General features: G+C 48.3%; 1 protein-coding gene across 1 annotated transcript in view; it reads left to right on the top strand.

Moving 5' to 3' along the window:
• PRAG1 (PEAK1 related, kinase-activating pseudokinase 1) overlaps positions 1-21,623 on the top strand; it is a 47,099-nt gene extending 25,476 nt beyond the window's left edge. Inside the window, exons 5-7 of the mRNA XM_034772366.1 lie at positions 3,342-3,499; positions 11,779-12,443; positions 20,304-21,623. Coding sequence (XP_034628257.1) covers positions 3,342-3,499; positions 11,779-12,443; positions 20,304-21,344 — 1,864 coding nt within the window. The 3' untranslated portion in view covers positions 21,345-21,623. The remainder of the gene's footprint in view (positions 1-3,341; positions 3,500-11,778; positions 12,444-20,303) is intronic.
• The last annotated feature ends 320 nt before the right edge of the window (positions 21,624-21,943 follow it).

Genomic DNA, 21,943 nt, shown 5'->3' with positions numbered 1-21,943 from the left:
ACACTTATTGTGTGTGTGGATATTTTTACATGTTTTATTGTAAATTAACTTAAATTTGTAAGTGTAATTATTAATTGTGAATTATCAGGTACCCCTGAAGTTTCCTAAATTGTCTAGAGGAAGCCTACTGCAATGACAAACTGTGTGTGCCAAATTCATCCTGGACATATAGTCGTTTTCTTCAGAGGAATTATGCCCAGGGTGAACTCAGCTCTTAACTTCCCATTAATATTTTTAGATCAAGCATGCTCCTACAAAAGGAGAAGTCTGACAATGGTTTCTTCCTGTCCTTTTCTTTCATTTTCCTGTCAGCATAGCTAGAAGAAGACTGTAGTAAGCATTCCCTCTCCTTCTCTAAAAAGCATGAAAAAATTAGACAGCTTACAGCATTTCTTGTGCTCAGAGTTTTTCTAAAGAAAAAGTAACCATATAAAAAACAGTCGCTGCATTCCCTCAGAGTGCCTCATTGGTACAATGCAGAAGAGAAATTCTATGGAACTAGGCTGTTTCAGGGTGGTAGGAAAACATCTGTCTTTTGTGGGTTTCTTAATAGCTATTCAGCCTTCTGAGTAGGAAAGGTAGACTATTTAGGGGGTTTTAACTAGTCAGACAGCAGGCACTATGGAAATCAGTTCTCCTTTTGTAAATGACTTGTTATCCAATTTTGATTTTAAGAAATATTCTATTGAATTTTATCAAACAATTACATTTTAATTTCATTTGACAATTACTTACAAATAATCTAACCTTCACCAGTCTGTGTGGATACAGTCAGAAAGTATGAACTGTAACAGAGCCGGATGCATTTGCACCATTGTAAAATGAGCAACTTTCAAGTCTGTTCTGTTATTTGCCAGGGGAAAAAATGTAGAAAAGGCATGGGTATTGCTTATCTTAAACAAAAGTTAATAGATAATAGTTTGTGCCTTACTACAAATTATTCATCTAAACTATAACTTTGGTATACTTTAAACAACGCTTCTATGTTTCTAGATAAAAATGTGTCTAGAAAATAATGGAACTTACTTTAAAATACTTTTTTTAAGTCTTCATCCTTTTCATGGTTTCATTTTCTGTGCCGTATTTCCTTTGTCTCAAAACAGGTGAGAAGACTTCACTTCCTGCTAAGTAGTATCAGTACCATGGCTGCTTTCAGTGCCAGACCCAAGAGCCAGTCGCAGTTATGGAAATATGGAATCAGTAACAGACAGTGTTTTAGCTCAGTGTCTCAGTTTCCCCATTTGTAGAATGGGGTTAACGATAGTCACCTCCCCCTTTGTAAAGTGCTTTGAGATCCCCTGATGAAAAGCACTAGATATAATTATTTCTTGACTTGCACATCAAAAACATTGTGAAAGGCAAGTGCCAGGTTTAAGGTCCAGACTCCTCCTATCTGCTCTGTCCATCCAGTACTTGAACTCTGAGTATGGACTGACACTGACCTTAGAGACACTGCCAGGGCTTAGTCAGCTGTGATGCAATGTGGTCGTGGAGCCCAGACTTGATTTTAGCTGGTGAAAGGAGCAGCAGACTAGAGCGAGGGTGGTGTTCGTTGTCTGGTGCGTTGGTTTCTGTGTGCTGGAGCACAGTGTGTGTTGGAGTTGGCTCATGTCTGTGTTGACTCCTTGAACTGACCTGTTGGCACAGTGCATTTCTTGGGCCAGAGTTGGGAAGCTGGAAGCTTTCCCTGTAGCGCTGTGTTGACAATGAAAGGTTTGCCATGTCAGAGTGTTGACACTGAAAGGCTTTTTGACACCAGCTTCCAGGACTGGGATAGAGATTTTACTGACAGCGAGTGGGTTTTGATACAACTCATTTTTATTTTATTTTTTTAAACTCACTCCCCTATGCCTTGATGTGTGTGCAGCTACCCGTGGGCTCAGGTCTGAGCCTGTAAATCTTTCCATTTTGCTGTGCAAAGCATGACATTCCGTGGTGCAATTCAGAGCAGTGAGGTGTTGTCACCAACCACACACTGGCTTCCAGCAGCCTTTGGTGACTGTTTACAGGGAGACCCCGACACATTCCCAGCCCTGGATTTTCTGCCCAAATCATGTATTCTGCACTGTCCAGCCCCCTCCTGGATAATCCAGATATATTGGGTCCCTTGCCCCTCTGCGGGGATCAGTATAGGACAGCCTGCTACCTTAAATGGAATTACCCAAATAATTCACGGCACTAGGTTCGTTTTAATTAAAGAATAAAACAAGTTTATTTAACTACAAGGAGACAGGATTTAAGTGAGTACAAGTATAAGGCATTACAATCAGAAATGGTTACAAGAGAAATCAAGAGAAGACACTTTCTAATCTTAAACTAGACTTGGTTCAAGATGAAATTCTTGCAAATTCCCAGTAACATTGCGGACAAAATTTGAGGTCAAGATCCCCTCCCAATGTCCAACAGCTGTTTCTTTTGTTTTCTTAGGTGAAAAGGGGAGAGATGGATCGGGAGAGAGAACTTGGGGTGGTTTTTCCCCTCGCTTTTATAGTCCAGTCACCCTTTGAAATGCTTTTTCCTGAGGGTTACCCCTAGATAAAGTTCATTCCCGCTGTGAGGTTGGAGTCAAGGAGTTTGGTGGTGAAAGAGTTTTCATGCTGCTGTTTGCTAAAATGTAGATTTGCCTTGTTTCCCCCTTGCTGGCTCAAGGACCTTGTTTATTACATATATGTAAATGGAGGTAAACACACATTCCTTTGTTTAAGACCTTCTTGACCAGTTCTGCCTAATCAGGACTGCATGGATTTGAACATGTGCTACCAACAACCATTCAGGGGGAATTCATAACTTTACATAGAATGTTGCTACATACATTTCATCATATTATTGACCAGTGAATTATTAGTTTTCAAATGATAGCTCACAAGACCTATTTTGCACAAAGATTATTACAATAGTGTGTAGGGTGTGAATATAGGGGTTGCATTCCGTCACACCAGGGCAATAACAAAATGAGTTTTTTTCCAATGTGCACAAGGGCCCATGTTAGGCAGGTGTACTCACTGGGTCCAGGGCCTTCTGCACATAGGCCTTGTGCCTGCAGGCCAGCTCTGACCTCCTCCCCGGCAGTGTGGTCATGCTGGAGAAACCCTCCCCAAAGAGAGATCCCCACCGCAGGGGAAGCGTGTCCGTTCTATATTGGGGAGCTAATACATGTGGAATGTGCGTGTGTAGGTGCCCAAGTATGGCTTCTACAGTAATGAACAGGACAACCCTGCCTCCCTGGTTTTACTGCAGGAACAAGAGGTCAGACCAAACTGGGCTGCTGATTGTCTGTGAACAGCGCAGCGATGCGTCTTCCCCAGACAAGCAATGATTCCGTTTGTTGTTTAACTTTCTAGGCACGCTTTGAAAATGAACAAGAGTAGCTCTGAGCTGGAGAAGGTTAGCAATGGCTCCGCAGAGAGCCTCGGCCCACCTTTCCGAGGGATCCACGTCAGCTTCGTGGCTGGCTCCACAGACAGCCTCAACTCTGACACAAGGACTGCCAGTGATGGAGGTAATTAAACCTTGCTTGGGTGTGGGTGTGTGGGGGGCTCATGGAGGGGGCTCTCCACAGCCCGAAAGCTGAAATCCCTTGTTCGTGCAGTGTCTAGACCATAGAACAAGTACGACATCGGCAGCACAAGCTTCCCCTACACTGGTCTCTGTCTGTGTAGCTCAGCCCTGACCTGGAGGAACCAGCTCTAGAGAGTTCAGCTTCCATACCTATGTGGGACCCAATGCTGCTCCTACTGTAGTCCATGGCAATGCTTCCCTTGATGTCAGTGCGAGCAGGAGCTGGCCTGTGCCCTCTCTGCTGAGCCTGCTGGCAAGGGTGACCAAGCTGCTTGCGATGGTCTGGGAGGAAGGCCACCTGCTGTCTTCACAGTCCCGGCCCACCAGGCAGCCCTGACGCTCTGGCACAGCAGACTAGTGCTGGGTTTGCAGCTGGTGATCTCAGGTGAAAGATGATGTGTCCCGTTACCAGCCTCTGCGCTGTCCAGTTCTCCTAACTCTCTTACTGATTCTCTCTCGACAACTTGGGCTGAGTCCGAGCAGCCCAGATTTTATAATCTGTTTGACCAATGCCAAAATCAGTCTTGCTGCTGTTTTTCTTAGACTCGAGACCAGCCAATCCCACACCTCCTCCCAAAGATACAGAGGGTCGTTCGTCTTTGACATGGGATTTCCTCCGTGGGTTGCCGGGGTAACAGAGTACCTCCTGTAGCTCTACTAAAGGAGACCAAATGTACGGAGAGGGAAAGGGGTTAGCATGATATGGAGTGCACAAGTATTTCTTGAGGGGTGGTGGTGGGGGAAATGCTCTCTTTCATTAGTTTGGATTTTCTTTGAAAAGTAGATATTCTACCAAGTCATTTTTTCCCGAAGTATATTTAACTTAGACATGTACTGACACATTACACAGTCCAGCAACTATTTCCTTTCCAAATCGCCATCTTCATATAATGGAAGTTCTGCCTCTCCAGAAGCAACAATTTCATAGCGATAAAATTCAGACCTAGTTGTCTGGAAATGACATTTTTCCAGTCCTAGCTCAGAATTTAAGAGGGAGAGTCTGCCAGGAAATTGTAAAAGAAAAAAAATCGTCTTGCATGTCAGACTTGTGCTTTCCCAACCTATAGCTGTCAGATGTGAACAGAAGGGGAAAGAGGTTTCCTTGTTCGCTCCAGTGACACAAGGAATCTTAATTTTCTGAAGAAATTTAAAATAAATGTTTGATTTTTTTTTTTTTTTTTTTTGCTAATATAAACGAGGAGCAGGGCTCATTGGCCAGAGCAGAAATAATCAACATCCAGTTGATTTCCAGGCACGCTTGACCAAAAATTCAGTGGCAAGGGCCGTGCATTCTGCAGTGGTCCGGTGCAATCAATCGGAGGCTCTGCCCTAGCTTCAGATAAATTAAAAGAATGAGGTATTTATTAAAGAACATTTTGAAGTGTACAGGCCAGTCAGTGTCGTATAGTCTGTGCCATTTACCGGATACAGGAATTCCTCGCTTAACGTTGTAGTTCTGTTCCTGAAAAATGCGACTTTAAGCGAAACGATGGTAAGCGAATCCAATTTCCCCATAAGAATTCATATAAATGGGGGGTTAGGTTCCAGGGACATTTTTTTCACCAGACAAAAGACTATCTATCCATCTATCTATACACACACACAGTATAAGTTTTAAACAACAATTTAATACTGTACACAGCAATGATGATTGTGAAGCTTGGTTGAGGTGGAGGAGTCAGAGGGTGGGATATTTCCCAGGGAATGGCTTACTGCTAAATGATGAACTAGAACAGCTGAGCCCTCAAAGGTTAACACATTGTAGCTTCGCACTCTACAAGGCAGCACAAATGGAGGGAAGGGAGACAGCAGGGCAGACAGAGACACACACCCTGTGTGAGAGAGAGATACGCATTTCCCCTTTGCACTGATCCCACTCTGAGTACATTGCCTTTTTAAGTAGATCAGCAAGTTGAGACAGCTCCTGTTGCCAGCAAGCTCCCTCCGTCCTGAGCCCTGTTGTGGTTTTCTCCCCACCCCCCGCTCTATGGGAATGGGGTAAAGTGAGGAGCACGGGGGAGAGGGACACCCTGACATTAGCCCACCTCTTCCTTCCTCCCCCCTGCACAGCAAGCAGGAGTCTCGGGGAGCAGCTCCAAGGCAGAGGGCAGGAGCAGCACATGGCAGTGGGGGGGAGGGACAGCTGAACTGCCTGCAATTGATAGCCTGCTGGGCAGCTGCCGCACAGGGAACTTAGGGGAGCGGGGAGCTGATAGAGGGACTGCCGGTCCACCCTGGTTCCAAGCCCCCACCAGCTATTTGCAATGGGCTGCTCTTCCTGCAATCAGTGGACAAAGCAGGCGGCTGCCAAACGACGTTATAAGGGAGCATGGCGCAACTTTAAATGAGCCTGTTCCCTAATTGATCAGCAACGTAACAATGAAACAACGTTAACCGGGACGACTTTAAGTGAGGAGTTACTGTATTAAATTTGATTTATTTTACACTCCCTCTGCATGTTGAATTTTCAGTGTGTGGTTGAATTTTGCACTAAAGACTATTAAGGAAGTAGTCATGGGAACGCTGGAGATTTTGGTGGTTAGGCAGTGCCCAGATGGACCTTTATGGCACGTGGGATAGGTCTAAGAGGCAGTTTGTGGTTGTGGACACAGTGTGTTATTTGGATGTTAAAATACTTTACAGTGAAATAGGAAACCATGTGGACATTGAAATTTGCATCATTAGCTTTCAAAGTGAACAGCTGTCTTTATGGTGAATGAAGCAGGTCACACCTCTCAGAACTCTGATTTCGGGCTGTCTGCAGACTCAGGCAGACCTAACTGCATTGGTTTACCCTCTTTGAAGGATTTCTTTGCAATCAGAAGGGCAAGAAACCTAGGGCTTTGTCCACCCCAGGCCCCAACAGGGTGAGGCAAAGGTAGCATTAAGCAGGTTCTGGCTCCCCGGATTATTGGGCTATTTGGGTTCCCAGCCAGCCCCTGGCTCAGTTTAGAGCAGCCTCAGGCCTGTTCTACCCTACTGACATTGTAAGCTCTCTGGGGCAGGGACTATCTTTTCATGACTTCTTTGTCCAGAACCTAGCACTGGTCAGGGCTTCTAGGAAATACTGCCACATAACTAATAACCCATGATAGTAATCGAAACTACATTCGGCCGCAGCAGCACCCATGAGACCATCTAGTAGCCAAGATTAGCTGGAGGGCAGCATAGATTCCAAGGCCAGACAGGCCTGTTGTGATCATCTAGTCTGACATCCTGTATAACACAGGCCAGAGAACTTCCCCAGAATAACGCCTCATGCTCTGACCATGCCACCTGTGCTGCGGGTGCAAGAGAGGCTGTATAGGCATTCTTGCAGCATACACCAGCTGGGGGTATTCCCCAGTAGTCAGGCAGGGCAATGAATCAGACCCTCTCCTCCTCCTCCTCCACCTCCTCGTTGTCTTCTTCATCTTCGTCTTCTTTGCAAGCTTGAACTCTGGAGCACAAATGTATTAGAAGGCTTGGGCTCGGCAGTGAATTCTGCAGCAGTAGGACAGCCAAGTACGCATAATGCAGGTAGGCCCCTGTGCTTACCTTCCTAGATCTCCGTCGGTAGCCCATCCGCCTGATTCACAATGCCCAGACCACCAGTGAGAGGAGGATGTGAGCAGGGTGGTGATTCCTGCCCTAAAGAAGTGATGTGGGGGGCTGGTGACACAAACGCTCCCTGGTAGGGAAACCTGTTCCTGCATTTCACAAAGGAAGTGAACGGGAAGCCTTCTCTTTCTGAAGTTTGGCTTCCTATACGCATGTGAGAGTGTAGGTCAACATGCCTCATGTTGGTTAGCCATTTTAAAATCATCAATCTAGAAATGGATTTTCCTCCGGAAAAGTGTTGGCCTATTTGTACTCCCTCCGGAGAATCCAGAAAGCTGCTGGATTTACAGCCTTGTGAATGAATGTTCACATTGCCCCCCCAATGTGCCTTCCCTGGGACCTAGCAGCACCATCTCCAGGCCTGCAATGATCGTTCCAGTACCCGTGAGCACTTATGGTGGGGGATGCACCTGCAAAGTAGACAACTGGGACTGCTAAATTTACTTCATACAGGCCACCAAAAGGCTATCAAAGATAACAGCTCTGTCACTAGCTGCACTTCAATCAGCAACTTACAGGTGAAAGATGCTCTATCTCATTACCAGTCTCCTGTGTCACCAGTTGCATGAATTTCTGTTTATAGAAAAGGCCAGTGATGAATAGGTGCCCAGTGTTTCACTTTGATAATCTGCAAATGATCTGTTAATGTCAGCATTGGAACCCGGGCACCAGGTTCCAAGAGGAAACAGGTTTTACTGCTGCCCTGATCACGGTGAGCAAAGCTCTGCCCTGAGGTTTCACAGAGCTGCCTCTGTGTACACACATTGTAGAGGGCTATGCGGTTTAGGAAGTTTTTAACCTAGTATTAAATTATTTCACGATATTTATATTGTCAGGACAGATATTTATTCTCCTAATTCCCCACGACATTTTAATATTCAGATATCCCGTGCCATAATTTTTCATCTTTTCTAAACGATAATTATTACTCGTACATTTTTTTGCTATGATAAAACACTTTTCCCTTTTTTTCCCCATGACAAACGAGCAGCCTTACTCCTGGCCAGTTTTAACGAGATGGGAAAACATTCATCAAGTACAGCTGACTGAAACGAGCCGCGTGCCAAGATCCACAATCTGGCGCGCGCACATGGTTGAGCAGCGGCATGTGAACAGAACTCCATTCTTAAAGCAAATAGGTTTGAGACTGTGCGGACTGAGTCAGTGGAGGACTTTGCAGTAGGGTGGAGTCGGCTGAATCATGTGCCCCCCCCCCCCTCCAAACTTGAACCTTGTCCTGCATGGGGCAAGCCGTGGAGTTCAGCGTGTCATCTCTTTCGCGCTGCTCTCACAATGCTGAATCCACAGTGCAGAGCTGTGGGTAACACGAGTGAGGCTCTCCTTTCTTCTGCCTGGCCTAGCCTGTTTAATTACTGAGCCACTGTCGCATAAAAACTAAACCGGCTTTGTTTGAATGGTGGTTGCTGAACAAGTATCCTTCAGTATTTCATTCTGAACTCCTCACAAGTGACTTCACAGGTTAGCTATTTCCCAGCGACCAGCTTTACTACTGTCTTGGCAGCTAGCACAGGGGAAAGCGCCACAGCGTTTCTTCAAACTACCGTCGAACATCAGCCTCTTCCTTTCAAACACCATTGACTAAATCCGATAAAATCACTTACACTGTAGGTATCCCAATATGCATGATTTGCAATAATTAACTAATTGGCAACGTGCATTGGATTTGGGTGTAATCGTATTGTTCAAAGCCAGCTATCTTTTAGGACTTCTTGAGGTTTTAAAAACCTCCCGAGTCATCGTAACCACAGCGGGTTAAGAAACCCCTCACGGTGCGTCTACGCTGCAAAACAAAACCCCATGGCAGCGAGTCTCAGAGCGTGGGTCAGCTAAAGGCTCGTGGGGCTCCTGCTATGGGGATAAATGTAGGAGGGTAGCCCGGGCGTTGAGTCTCACTGCTGCAGGGTGTGGGGTGTGTTTTTTTTTTTTTTTTTTCCGCAGTGTAGAGTTACCATTAGTGCCCCAGGGAGAGTTCCCAGAGCACCTATGCCCACCACAACAAAGTCCATGGGAGGGGTCTCAGGCAGAGATAATCGCTACCTCCACCCCGCATGGTCCCACTGACAGGGGCTATGAACACCTCCCATAGAAAGGCCCTCGGGTCCTGTGGGAAGCCAGGCTTGGAGGTTCTGTATCTGCACCGGGCTCCCTGCCCACCCCAGGGTCCGTAGCAGTGCAGCTCAGGTGGTGTCATGCTACCAGGGCCTCCCTGTGGTGGGGTGAAGAGCCCTATGGGAAAGATGATAAAGCTTCAGGCTGCATTATCCTCTGAGTAACTTCCCGGCCCACTCCTCCTCCAACCCGTCCTGTCTCCACCCCCTTCTCCCAGCTTAGACCCCGGACTAAGGGGCAAGAAATGCTGCGTACGCAGCAGAGCCCACTTTGCAGGCAAAGGGAAGGAGAGCTGCACATGGAAGGCTTTCTCCATGCAAAGACAATGGGGTATGAGCTGGGACTCTCTTTGGGACGTCCTAGGGGAACAGATGCCTGTAACACAGACGCAGAGAGAAAATACTGTTTCAGATCAATTAAATTATTAACCCCTTCCTGACAGCAATCTTTGGTTCCCATTTCTTGGGGGGGGGGGAGGCATGCAAATAAGGGGAAAAATACATCAACTGAGCCTGCTGTACTCTGGAGCCCTGCATTTTCCTCTGGGGTTTTAATGACAATATATCGTGACCCATGCAAATGATGCTTACGTATTGTTGGGGCTGTTTTAACCTGACATTCAAGAAATCTGAGAAACGGTCTCCACAAGGGATGTAATTATGATTTAACTAGCCGGCTTGCAACAAAGACAGATGCAGATTTCTTTTCAGTTTAATTAGAAGGCTAGATTTGAAAAGGGGTAGCCAGTCTAGGTACTTGGGAGGGCATTTTGCTCCAGCAATTGAGATTTCACGTTTCAAACTGGAGTTTTGAGTTGTGGCTCCTGGACTGTCGTATATTAAATGTTTCTATGTGAACAGTATATTGCTGGTGGGTACAATACACTGTCCCACTGTGAAACACAAATACTGCTGTAAAAGTCTGCTCCCTGTAGCGCAGTATCTCACATTACATAGAGAAACACATGCTACATTATCTAGCTACACCTCTGTACTCTCCATTACAATACCATGTGCGCTATCAAGGTCTTCTGACAACAATGGGCCAAACTTTGCCTCATATTTGTTCATAGCTGAGAGGCATGTGAGCCCCTGATGCTGGCACAAGCCAGGTCTGCTCTAGGCTGACCAGCCCTGATTATGCTGGTTGGGGACAGAACGCCATGGGGAATTTCTCCTTGCCTGGTGCCGATGGAGGTGACCGCATGCAGTTGCGGATTGGCGGGAGGAACCGGGTATGTGGCTACAGCAGTATATTGCCTTCGGGAAGGCTGTGGGGAGATGGGGATGGTGTGTTTCCTTTTGGCTCTCTGTAAGCCACATGGCCCGTGCGTGTTTCCCAGCTGCCCATTCAGTTATTCCCTCCTACAAGGAAGACCTAATCAGTCCCAGAGCCGCCCACAACAGAGCTGGCTCCATGGACAATGCAAGATGGGTGAGAGCCGTGGACCCACCTCTCCTCTCCTATTTGCCCCAGGCATGCATCGGGGTGCGTATGTAGACCACAGCCCTGCTGTGTGCGGAAAGCCGCCCATGTCTGTTCAGAGCTCCGTTCAAGGGAGTGGTGCTGGGTGTGGGAGCAGGGGGCTGCCTCTACCAACCAGAGTAGAGGCTCAGGCCGAAGCTTGTAACCCTGGTGACGTGCTGTGAAGAGCTGGCCACATCAGGCCTCGCTCAGGCCATCCCTGCCACTGCCACTCATAGGAACAGTCTGAGTCCACCTGCGCCACACTGAACTGGGGGGGAGGGATAGCTCAGTGGTTTGAGCATTGGCCTGCTAAACCCAGGGTTGTGAGTTCAATCCTTGAGGGGGCCACTTGGGGATCTGGGGCAAAATCAGTACTTGGTCCTGCTAGTGAAGGCAGGGGGCTGGACTTAATGACCTTTCAAGGTCCCTTCCAGTTCTAGGAGATGGGATATCTCAATTTAAAAAAAAAAAAAAAGATTATCACTCCACGAGGGTAGCCTGCACCTCCTGACGATGGCTGTTGGCTCTGGCACAAAGCTCCCTGTACAGCCACCTTTCCTGTTCTCTTAGGAACCTCTCTATTTGGAGCTGCTCATGTACTGAGCCTTCGCTCTGGCTACTTACTGTACAGCAGATCTCCTGCAGCAAACACAGAGGTGCTTTCGACCTACTGCATTCCAAATGAGGGACACAAGACAACTAGGAACTGGAGGGGGCTTATAATGGCGTGGATTGAGGACGTGTGATGCGTCTCATAACGTCTAGCGTTTTGGTTTCATTACTCTGTGTTTGGGTGGTAAATTATATACTAAGACCCCTAACTCCCATTGATTGATTTGTAACGGTGCCTAACTCATCTTGTGTTTTACAGCAGGAGCATCCATGCTAATAAGGGACAAGCTGGGGGCACTGGTTCATAAAGCCAGTTATCGTTATTGTGTCTTCTGAGACAATCATCTGACCAGAGCCACTCGCTCTTTTGCACTGAAAAGCCAATCTTTTCTTCCGTTCCTTTCCCTGCAGGCTCCAGTCAGGACAGGTCTCAGGGCACATCTCAACAGCCACCTCCTCTGCCGCAGAAGAAAACAGTAAGCCGAACGGTTTCATCACCTGATGGCTTTTGCTGGGGCCAAGCCTCTCTGGGTAGAACAGCGAATTCCACCAGCCCCAGACTGAACATCAGTCACTCCGAAAGCAACGTCTGTGTCCGAAGGGAATCCCCGTTCGGCTACTCCTCTCACGGGGGAAGCAACCACCACGCATTCTCCTCCTCGGAATCTCTGGAAAACGCCTGCAAAGGAAACGGCCATGGGGGTCCAACTTCAAACAAGAGCAGTAGCACCTGCGTCCAGAACAGAAACCTGCCGCCATTTTTATCCTCTCAGCTCAGTGTGTCCAGCCAGGTTTCCTCAGTCTCCACCCTTCCGCTCCACAATCTGCTCAGCAATATTGACAGCAAGGAGGGGGTGTACGCCAAATTAGGGGGGCTTTACGCCGAATCCCTGCGCCGCCTCGTTGCAAAATGCGAAGACTGTTTTATGCGTGATCAGAAAAATGAACTGCATTTCAATGAGAACAACTGGTCTCTCTTTAAGCTGGCATGCAACAAGCCCTGCTGTGTTTCTGGGGATGCCATCTATTACTGTGCCACCTGCTCAAAGGACCCTTCCAGCACCTATGCAGTGAAGGTACGTTTACTTTATTCATTGCTGTATTCGTTTCTGGACAGCTATAGCATAACGGAGTGTTCCTCAGAGAGGTCCATTGCTGTTCACTAATAATACTTCGCACTTGCAAGTTCCTTACAACCGTAGCACCCTTGTGAGATAGGTGATGATAGACCTATTTTATATGTGGGGAAACTGAGGCAATCCACAGCCACAGAGGAAGTCAGTAACAGAGCTAGGTTGGAAGGCAGGAGTTCCTGAATTCTCCTCTCCTTCCCTGCCCTCCAGAGCATGCTGTCTGTTTACAATGCTGAGGCTATGTCTGGATGTAAGCAAAGACTGGACATGAGAATAGATGGTAAAACCTTAGTAAATTGCCCTCAGACTACGGTGTCATGTTTTATGAATTGTTGGCTTTGTCGGTCTCAAAGTTAACCAGGGTGATACTACACAAATGGGTGTAGTGTGTAAGTAATCCCTTCATACATCGTCAACATTATCTCCCTTGCTAAGTTCATATCCGAGAAATCATGCTTCATGTGGTTGTAACAAAGGCCAGTCACACATTCGTTGGTAGGGACTTGAAATGAAATAGTAGCAGTAGTTTGGTCTTCAATTAGCAGAATATTTTCTCTTTATTGCCGGAGCGGCTCTAGCTTTTTTGCCGCCCCAAGCACGGCAGGCAGGCTGCCTTCGGCGGCATGCCTGCGGGAGGTCTGCTGGTCCCGCGGTTTCGGTGTACCCGCCGCCGAAGCCGCGGGACCGGCAGGCCTCCCGCAGGCACGCCACCGAAGACTGCCTGACTGCCGCCCTCGCAGGGACCAGCAGGGCGCCCCCCGCGGCTTGCCGCCCCAGGCACGCACTTGGAGCACTGGTGCCTGGAGCCACCGCTATTTATTGCATAGTGATGAGGATCAGTTTTCACTCTGTGCTAGGCCTGTCTGCCTCCAACATACACAAGCTGATTAAAAGTCCCATAAAAGACAGGCTGTTACCTTTCTGGCCGACAGCGTCTGTCCGAGACACCTTTGAGTCCGTCTGTTATCTCAGCACCATCTGTATTAAGACCTTATGAACCACAGGAATTGATAGAGGGATCTTTACTTACCATCTAAATAAAAAGTTTACGCACGTAACATAAAAACTGGCCGGTCTCGTTTCACATATCCTAGTGTGCCTGTTTGAGAGACAGATTTTAGACTAGAAAGTTCGGCTTTCTTAATCCGAGACAGATGCGGCCTGATGCGGCCCACACATCCCAAAGCACTCAAGTGGTGGGGGAGGGGGACTGAATTTTCTCCTTGTATAATCTTGATATTTGGCCCCTACTGCACAGTCCCTAAGGCCTTCAGAAAGGGAGCCCAGATCCTGAGGGCCTCTGCCTGTCGCAAGCCTGCTGAGCTCTGGGTAACAGTCCTTCTACTGGTCTGCTAGGCCGGGATTTTCAAAGGAACACGAGGTGTCTAACTCCCTTAGGCTTCTTGGATGCTCACAGCCCTGCAGCATTCAAGGCACGGTTAAGGTAACATAACGTAAGGCCTGGTCCAAAGCTCGTAGCAGCCAATTGGGAGTCTTTCCAGCGGCTCAGATTCTCGGGAAGAATATAACGTAATCCCCAGCTCGCGACACGTGTAAGATCACTCGAGCAGCCTTAACATTTGACCTGACAGGGTTATAGCGTAACCATAGAGCCCTTAACTCCAGCGACACACTGTTCTGCTACCATTATTTTTAAAAGGGAAAATAATGCTCAGACCAAAAAAGAGTGTCACACTAGAGTTACCCAGACTGAAAACACCTCCACGGACGTTTTAGTTGAAAAGGGCAAAGATACATTTGCAATTAACATTCCAAACAAATCAAACATTCATCACCTAATTTAACCGGAGGATTTTAAGTAGGCAGAATATAGTTATAGACTGAATGCTAGTCATACTACCCCTAGATCAATGCTTACAGTGGAAACATGCAGGTTTAACTGTACCGTGCATAAGTCCAGGTTCATTTGTACCTTTCCCCCTAAAGGAAAGTCTGTCCATCGAATTGGAATAGCCCCTTTCATTGCATAGCACAGAGTGGGGTCACCCTGGGCTGATTTGCTAAGAAGAATTTAGACCTTTCTGTTGTTTGACTTGATTCTTAGTCCCAGTGTGTGCCTAGCATGGGGGGAGTTGTTGTAAAAGAAGGAAACAACTCTTTGTTTTACATAACAGGCCTGTGCTTGTGTCCCCATCTCGAATGTGCATTTATTCTGTGATCTTGGCAGACAGTACAGTGCTGTGATTGGGCCAGAGCAGACAGAAGTAGCCTTGCTGTGCACTAGTGCAACGTGTGTATCAGCAATTTCCCAGCGTCCTTTCATTTTCATTCTTAGGATATGATGGATAGACGGGAATTGGGAGGCTTAGCCGCTGGCTGGTTCCTTCCCATGCCTCTTGTAGTATTGCACAGGGTTTCAAACAGGAAAGAGGCTACAGACCTGCAGTTAAAATTAGACCTGGACAAGCTAGACAATTTGAAAGGTTTAGCGGAGCCAAGTGTCTGCCGAGCAGTCAGAGCCAAAACTTTGCGCTGAGCTCTTGGCGTTGATTATAGCGCACACGTGCGAGCACTTGTGTGCACACACTCATCTGGGGTCACACTGACTGCTGGGAAATCACGCCAGAATACGCTCCCTGCCTTGGCTTATGCCTTTGTTCAGGCACACAGTGCTAATCCAGAGACAGGATCTCATCTCGATCTTTCATGTCCTGCTCACCGTGTCTCTGAAACGTACCAGGTGTACACACAGTTCTGTGATCCAGGGCCGTCGTTACCCATACGCAAAGTATGCAGCTGCGTAGGGCATCAGGAAATTCGGGGCACCACATGCTCCAGCCCCTGCTCCGGCTCTTCCCCAGGGCCCCCACTGCCCTGAGGACTCCAGAAGGTCGGGCCTGCACTCACCGGTAAGTGGAGCAACCCACCCCCAGCCTGCTCCGCTCCCCTGGCTCCCAGCTGCGCCGCCGGCGAGTGCTGGGGGGCAGTTCCCCCTTCCCCCCAAGCCTGGGAGCCAGGGGAGCAGAGCATGCTGCGGCTGGGTCACTCCACTTCCCGCACAAAGTGACCAGCCCCCCCTCCCTCCCGTCCCCCACAGAGGCCTGGGGCCAGCCCCCCCATCCTGTGGAGGCCTGGAGGGGGGCCCCACACAGCCTCCACCCTCGTGGGGGGGCTGCGTAGGGCATCAAAATAGCTAGGGACGGCCCTGCTGTGATCTGTCTATGCACAACTGGCATGATTGACACAGGAGAAACCCTAACACATTCTCCAAATTGAGGCTTGACTTTGCTGCCTCCATTCACTCCAGTAAGCAGTCCTATAACCCCTTCCAGTGGGAGTAAAGGTGACAGGATTGGAGCCTAATCTTGGTTGTCTGTGCAAAATGTGCCTGGGTTTGCAGTTCCATGTAGGAAAAGTTGTTGTCTAGTTCTTGAGCAGATAGGCAGGTGCTTGCAAGAAAAAAAGAAATGCCCATATTATTTTTCTGTGTGCTATTTATAACAGAGTTATTAAACTATACAGCAGGAGTGGGCAGACTTTTTGGCATGAGGCCACATCTGGGTATAGAAATTGTATGGCGGGCCATGAATGCTCATTGACTCATAGACTCTAAGGTCAGAAGGGACCATTATGATCATCTAGTCTTACCTCCCGCATGATGCGGGCCGCAAAAGCTGACCCACCCACTCCTGGAAGAATTCTCTCCCTTGACTCAGCTGTTGAAATCCCAAAATCATGATTTAAAGACTTCAGAATCCTCCAGCAAGCGACCCCTGCCCCATGCTGCGGAGGAAGGCGAAAAACCTCCAGGGCCTCTGCCAATCTACCCTGGAGGAAAATTCCTTCCCGACCCCAAATATGGCGATCAGCTGAACCCCGAGCATGCAGGCAAGATTCTCTAGCCAGACCCTCTGGAAAAAGTTCTCTGTAGTAACTTTTAATATCCCATCATTGACCATTGTTACTAATTACCAGCGATGGCACGTTATTGACTAAAATCACTTTATCCCATCAAACCATCCCCTCCATAAACGTATCAAGCTTAATCTTAAAGCCAGAGAGGTCTTTTGCCCCCACTGTTTCCCTCGGAAGGCTATTCCAAAACTTCACCCCTCTGATGGTTAGAAACCTTCGTCTAATTTCAAGCCTAAACTTCCCGACGGCCAGTTTATGTCCATTTGTTCTCGTGTCCACATTAGTACTGAGCTGAAATAATTCCTCTCCCTCCCTGGTATTTATCCCTCTGATATATTTAAAGAGAGCAATCATATCCCCCCTCAGCCTTCTTTTGGTTAATGTAAACAAACCGAGCTCCTCGACTCTCCTTTCATACGACAGATTTTCCATTCCTCGGATCATCCTAGCGGCCCTTCTTTGTACCCGTTCCAGTTTGATTTCATCCTTTTTAAACATGGGAGACCAGAACTGCACACAGTACTCCAAATGAGGTCTCACCAGTGCCTCACACAGTTGGGGTTGGGGTGCAGGAGGGGGTGAGGCCTCTGGGGTGGGGCCAGAAATGAGGAGTTCAGGGTGCGGGGGGGGAGGGGGGAGGGGCTCCTGGCTGGGGCACGGGGTGTGTGGTGTGGGGGAGGGCTCCAGCTGTGGGAGTTCAGGCTGTGGGGTGGGGCTGGGGATAAGGAGTTTGGGGGTAGGAGGGTGATCCAGGCTAGGACTGAGGGGTTCAGAGGGCGGGAGGGGGATCAGGGTGGGGGTGGCTCAGGGGTGCAGGCTCTAGGCAGCGCTTACCTCAAGTGGCTCCCAAAAGCAGCGGCATGTCCCTTCTCTGGCTCCTACGCGGAGGCGCAGCCAGGCGACTCTGCTGCGTGCTGCCCCATCCGCAGACGCCGCCCCTGCAGCTCCCATTGGCCGTGGTTCCCAACCAATGGGAGCTGTGGGGGTGGCACTTGGGGCGGGGGCAGCGTGCGGAGGGGAGCCCCCTGGCTGCCCCTACACATAGGAGCTGGAGAGGGGGACATGCTGGTGCTTCCAGGAGCTGTGCAGCGTGGCCCCTGACCCTGCTCCCAGGCTGGAGCACTGGAGTGGGGCAAGTCCCAGACCCCGCTCCCAAGGGGAGCTCGAGGGCCGGATTATAACGGCTGGCGGGCTGGATCTGGCTTGTGGCCCATAGTTTTCCCACCCCTGCTATACAGAATACATAACAAAGGAATAGCAAAAGGCATACGTACACCTACAGTAGCAAACTGATTGAATAGAAAACTGAAAGCCCTGTCCTTCCTTTATAGATCTTTGATGCTAAAGCTCTACAGGGTCGTGTGTTAATTTGTAATATTTCCATGGGCTAGTTTCCTTGAAACCATCCTTTAACAGCATAAATGTGCAGGCACGTCAGACCCTTTTTACTTAGAAAAGAGAGAGAAAACAATTGATTTTGAATAGCTCTTCCCCACGGTACTCGGTCACTAGAGTTAATGCCCTGCAGAATTTGAGTTTGAAAGTATTTTGCCAGGAGCACGAAAGAATCTCAGCCCTCTAAGTCCTACTTCGTTATTTTTGCCCTCACTGTAAACCGATGTCGTCGTGTCCAGGTTTGCACCCATTTTACAAGAGAGAGAAATTTGCTCCAGGGTTTGAAACCTCCTGTGCTAAGTTCCAACCCAGAGCAAATTCACAAGGCTGAAGTCTAAATAAATCCCTACATAAAAGGACTTACAATGAAAACGCTGAGAGGCCTGTAATTGTTGCGGAGCTAATGGATGTTGCTACGATAAACCTATTTTTCTGCAGTTATTCATGCCGTCACAATGGGAAAGTTTAAAATTAAAAAAAATAAGTGAACTTTGACCGGGGTGGTGGGCCAGGGACCTACATAATGCTCTCCCTTTTCATTTTATGTTGGGTCTTTTGTTCATTTCTTTGCCAATCATTCCTGGTCCTCCATTGACGTTTATTTTCTCTTTAGAGTCCCCATTTTTCTTTTTGTCACGAGTATTGTCGTGAGGCTGGGCCATTGACTTGAGCTGCCTTTAGATTCGTCATCGTGCCAATACCAGAGCCTTTTGCCGGCTTTTCTGGCCACCATTTCAGTGCTTCACTAGTACGTGCAAGGCAGACGTGAAACAAGTGGTGGGAGAAGGAACAGTGAAAATAGTTCTAGGGCTTATGGGGGAGAGATGTATTTCTGAAGGCAGGAACTCCTTGAGATTAATCCTGGTTTGCACATCAATGGCCAGATAGTGGCACCTGTCTATATCTTCAGGACATAAGTACCTTTGAAAAACTGGCCTCAAGTCCCTCTGTGGTCTTTAAACAGGTCGCTCTGATCCTGTCTTCACTACAAAATCAATCCTGTCTGAGGATCCGGGTTCAATATAGCTAAAGCCCTGCCTCTTTTGCAAGACAAAACGGGGTTTTAAGCATGTCCGAGGAGAAGTGTGTATGTACCCAGGTCCCATGACACCACTGCGTCATCAATTTTTTAGCCTTTGTTTCCCTGTCTGTGAAATGGGGATAATGCTACATGTTGCCATCCCTCCGGAGTGTTCTGAGGATTAGCTGCTGTCTGTAAAGCACTAGGTATTACGATCGGTTTAGTGACCGATAGAACAAACTGTTCGTAGACCCCCATTTTAAGCTGGGTATTTTGTCTCTGACTTTCCTTACAATTACCCGGTGAAGCCATTGTGTTCTATCAGCTATGGAAACTCAGCGTGCTTTTCCCATCTCCTGTTTCTGCCCCGCTGGCCAGCAGGAGCCAACTGGAGCTGGATCCAGCTGCTGGCCAGAAGGATGGTGAGCACAAAAGATGAGGAGGGGCAGGGAAAGATGGGTGAACGCTCTGAACTGAAAACACGTTCTGAGCAGGGACAACAGGCTGTTGCCCATCTTCATGTTGTACATACAGCCCTGGACTCCTCTGGCCTAAATTAGCTGGTACGACTCGAGAGAGAGCTCTTGGAGTCATCACGGATAGTTCTCGGAAAACATCTGCTCCACGTGCAGCGGCAGTCAAAAAAGCGAACAGAATGTGAGGACCCATTAGGAAAGGAGTAGATAAGACAGTATATATCACAATGCCACTATGTAAATCCATGGTACACCCACACCTTGAGTACTGAATGCAGTTCTGGTCACCCCATCTCAAAAAAGATATATTAGAAGTGGAAAAAGTACAGAGAAGGGGAACAAAAATGATTAGGGGTATGGAACAGCTTCCTTCTGAGGAGAGATTAGTAATACTGGGACTGTTCAGCTTGGAAAAGAGACGACCAAGGGGGGATATGATAAAGATCTAGAAAATCATGTCTGGTGTGGAGAAAGTAAATCAGGAAGTGTTATTTACTCATTCTCATAACACAAGAACCAGGAGTCTTTCGATTAAATTAATAGGCAGCATGGTTTAAAACAAACAAAAGGAAGTACTACTTCACACAATGAACAATCAATCTGTGGAACTCATTGCCAGGGGAAGTTGTGAAGGCCACAAATGTCATTGAGTTAAAAAAAAGAATTAGATAAGTTCATGGAGGATAGGTCCATCAATGGCTGTTAGCCAAGAAGGTCAGGGATGCAACGCCACGCTCTGGGTGTCCGTAAACCTCTGACTGCCAGATGCTGGGACTTGGCAACAGGGGAAGGATCATGTGATAATTGCCCTGTTCTGCTCATCCCCCCCTGGGGCATCTGGCATTGGCCGCTGTTGGAAGACAGGATGCTGGGCTGGATGGACCCTGGGTCTGCCCCCGTATGGCCGTTCTAATGTCCATCTGTTATGCTCTGAAGGAACAACTTCCTGATAAGCTGGAGGCATTGCTGTTGGAGCACATTTTGGGTGAGTGACCGTCCTAACCCGCCCTGTTATCTCTTGTTTTCTCTCCACAGATTTGTAAAACTCAAGAATCCAAAGTGTCTGCTTCGTACCACAGCCCCTCGGTGCCAGTTCACTTCAACATCCAGCAGGACTGTGGGCACTTCGTAGCCTCTGTACCCTTCAGCATGTTGCTGTCCTCCGACGTAGCAAAGAGCACTTCTCCTCCGGATGGCCCCGGCCTCTCCTGCTCCGCCAGCGAACGGGACTGCGTGGTCGTCATCACCCGCGAAGTGCCCCACCAAACCGCAGCCGACTTCATGAGGGATGCGGCAACTTGCCATCAAACCAAGCCGGAGGTGTACGAGCGGCGCGTGTGCTTCCTGCTTCTCCAGCTCTGCCATGGCCTGGAGCATCTCAAGGAGCACGGCATCATACACCGAGATCTTTGTCTGGAAAACTTGCTGCTAGTTCACTGCAAGCCTCTGACTGGCTGCAGTAAAACCAAAGATGAAAAGCACTTGCCCAGGCTTATTGTGAGCAACTTTTTGAAGGCCAAGCAAAAGCCGGGCGCCGGGGACTCCAAACTGAAAAAGAGCCAGGCCCGGCTGGCGCCAGAGATTGTGTCGGCCTCTCAGTACAGAAAGTTTGATGAATTTCAGACGGGCATCCTCATCTATGAACTTCTCCACCAGCCCAACCCTTTTGAGGTGAGGGCCCATCTCAGGGAACAAGAGTACAGCCAGGATGACCTCCCCCCGCTCCCCAGCTTGTCCATTTACTCCCGCGGGCTCCAGCAGCTCGCTCACCTGTTGCTGGAAGCCGACCCCATCAAACGCGTCCGCATCACAGAGGCAAAACGGATCCTGCAGTGTCTGCTCTGGGGTCCCAGGAAAGATTTAACAGACCAGCCTCTTAACCACGACGAAGCCCTCTACGGTGCTCTCCAGAACTGGATCGACATGAAACGGGCACTGCTGATGATGAAATTTGCCGAGAGGGCAGTGGACACTGAGCGGAGCGTTGAACTGGAGGACTGGCTCTGCTGTCAGTATTTGGCGTCTGCAGACCCAGCTTCCCTCTTTAACACACTGAAACTCCTTCAGCTTCTCTGATCTCAAAAGCGTTGCGGACCGAGCAGCAGCAAGGAAAAGGAAAGATGTTTCTAAGGCTGACGTTCACTCACGGATAATGGTACAAATCACTTTCACACTGATGGCAGATCACTTACTAAGAATAGGATGCAATCTTTTTCTCCTCCTGGGGGGGAAAAAAAATCTGTGTACATTGTTTTGAATACTGTAAACCGCAAACAAACAAAAAGGGGATGCCTGCTATTTTGGTATGGTAACTCTTTGGGCAAATAAAAACTTGTGCGTGTGTGTGTTTCCTAACGAGCAGAATGAGTTTGTGTTGAATTTCATGGCAGACCTCGATCCCCGTTGGAACCAAACTTTATTCCCCATAAAAGATGGAATGTTTGAGGGAATTTGCTTATTAAATGATCTCCAGGTTTGCAACACGGTTCTCTTGGCCATGCGACCAAACTCGCAGCAGTGCAAAATGCCAGCAGAAAAACGCCAGACTCAGTGTGTGGGTTTTCAGGCTTTACGCGGGAGCAGGTAGGATGGGACACTCCTCATCCCCAGCAGGGACTGGGACTAGAGAAGCTGCAGATTTTAAAAGGACTGTTTCCGGAGCAGCAGACCTCAAC

The sequence above is a fragment of the Trachemys scripta genome, chromosome 5 (genome assembly GCF_013100865.1).
Source record: "Trachemys scripta elegans isolate TJP31775 chromosome 5, CAS_Tse_1.0, whole genome shotgun sequence".
NCBI classification, from domain to species: Eukaryota; Metazoa; Chordata; order Testudines; family Emydidae; genus Trachemys; species Trachemys scripta.
Note: the sequence above shows the minus strand (reverse complement) of the source record. Positions and strands in the feature narration are given on the sequence as shown.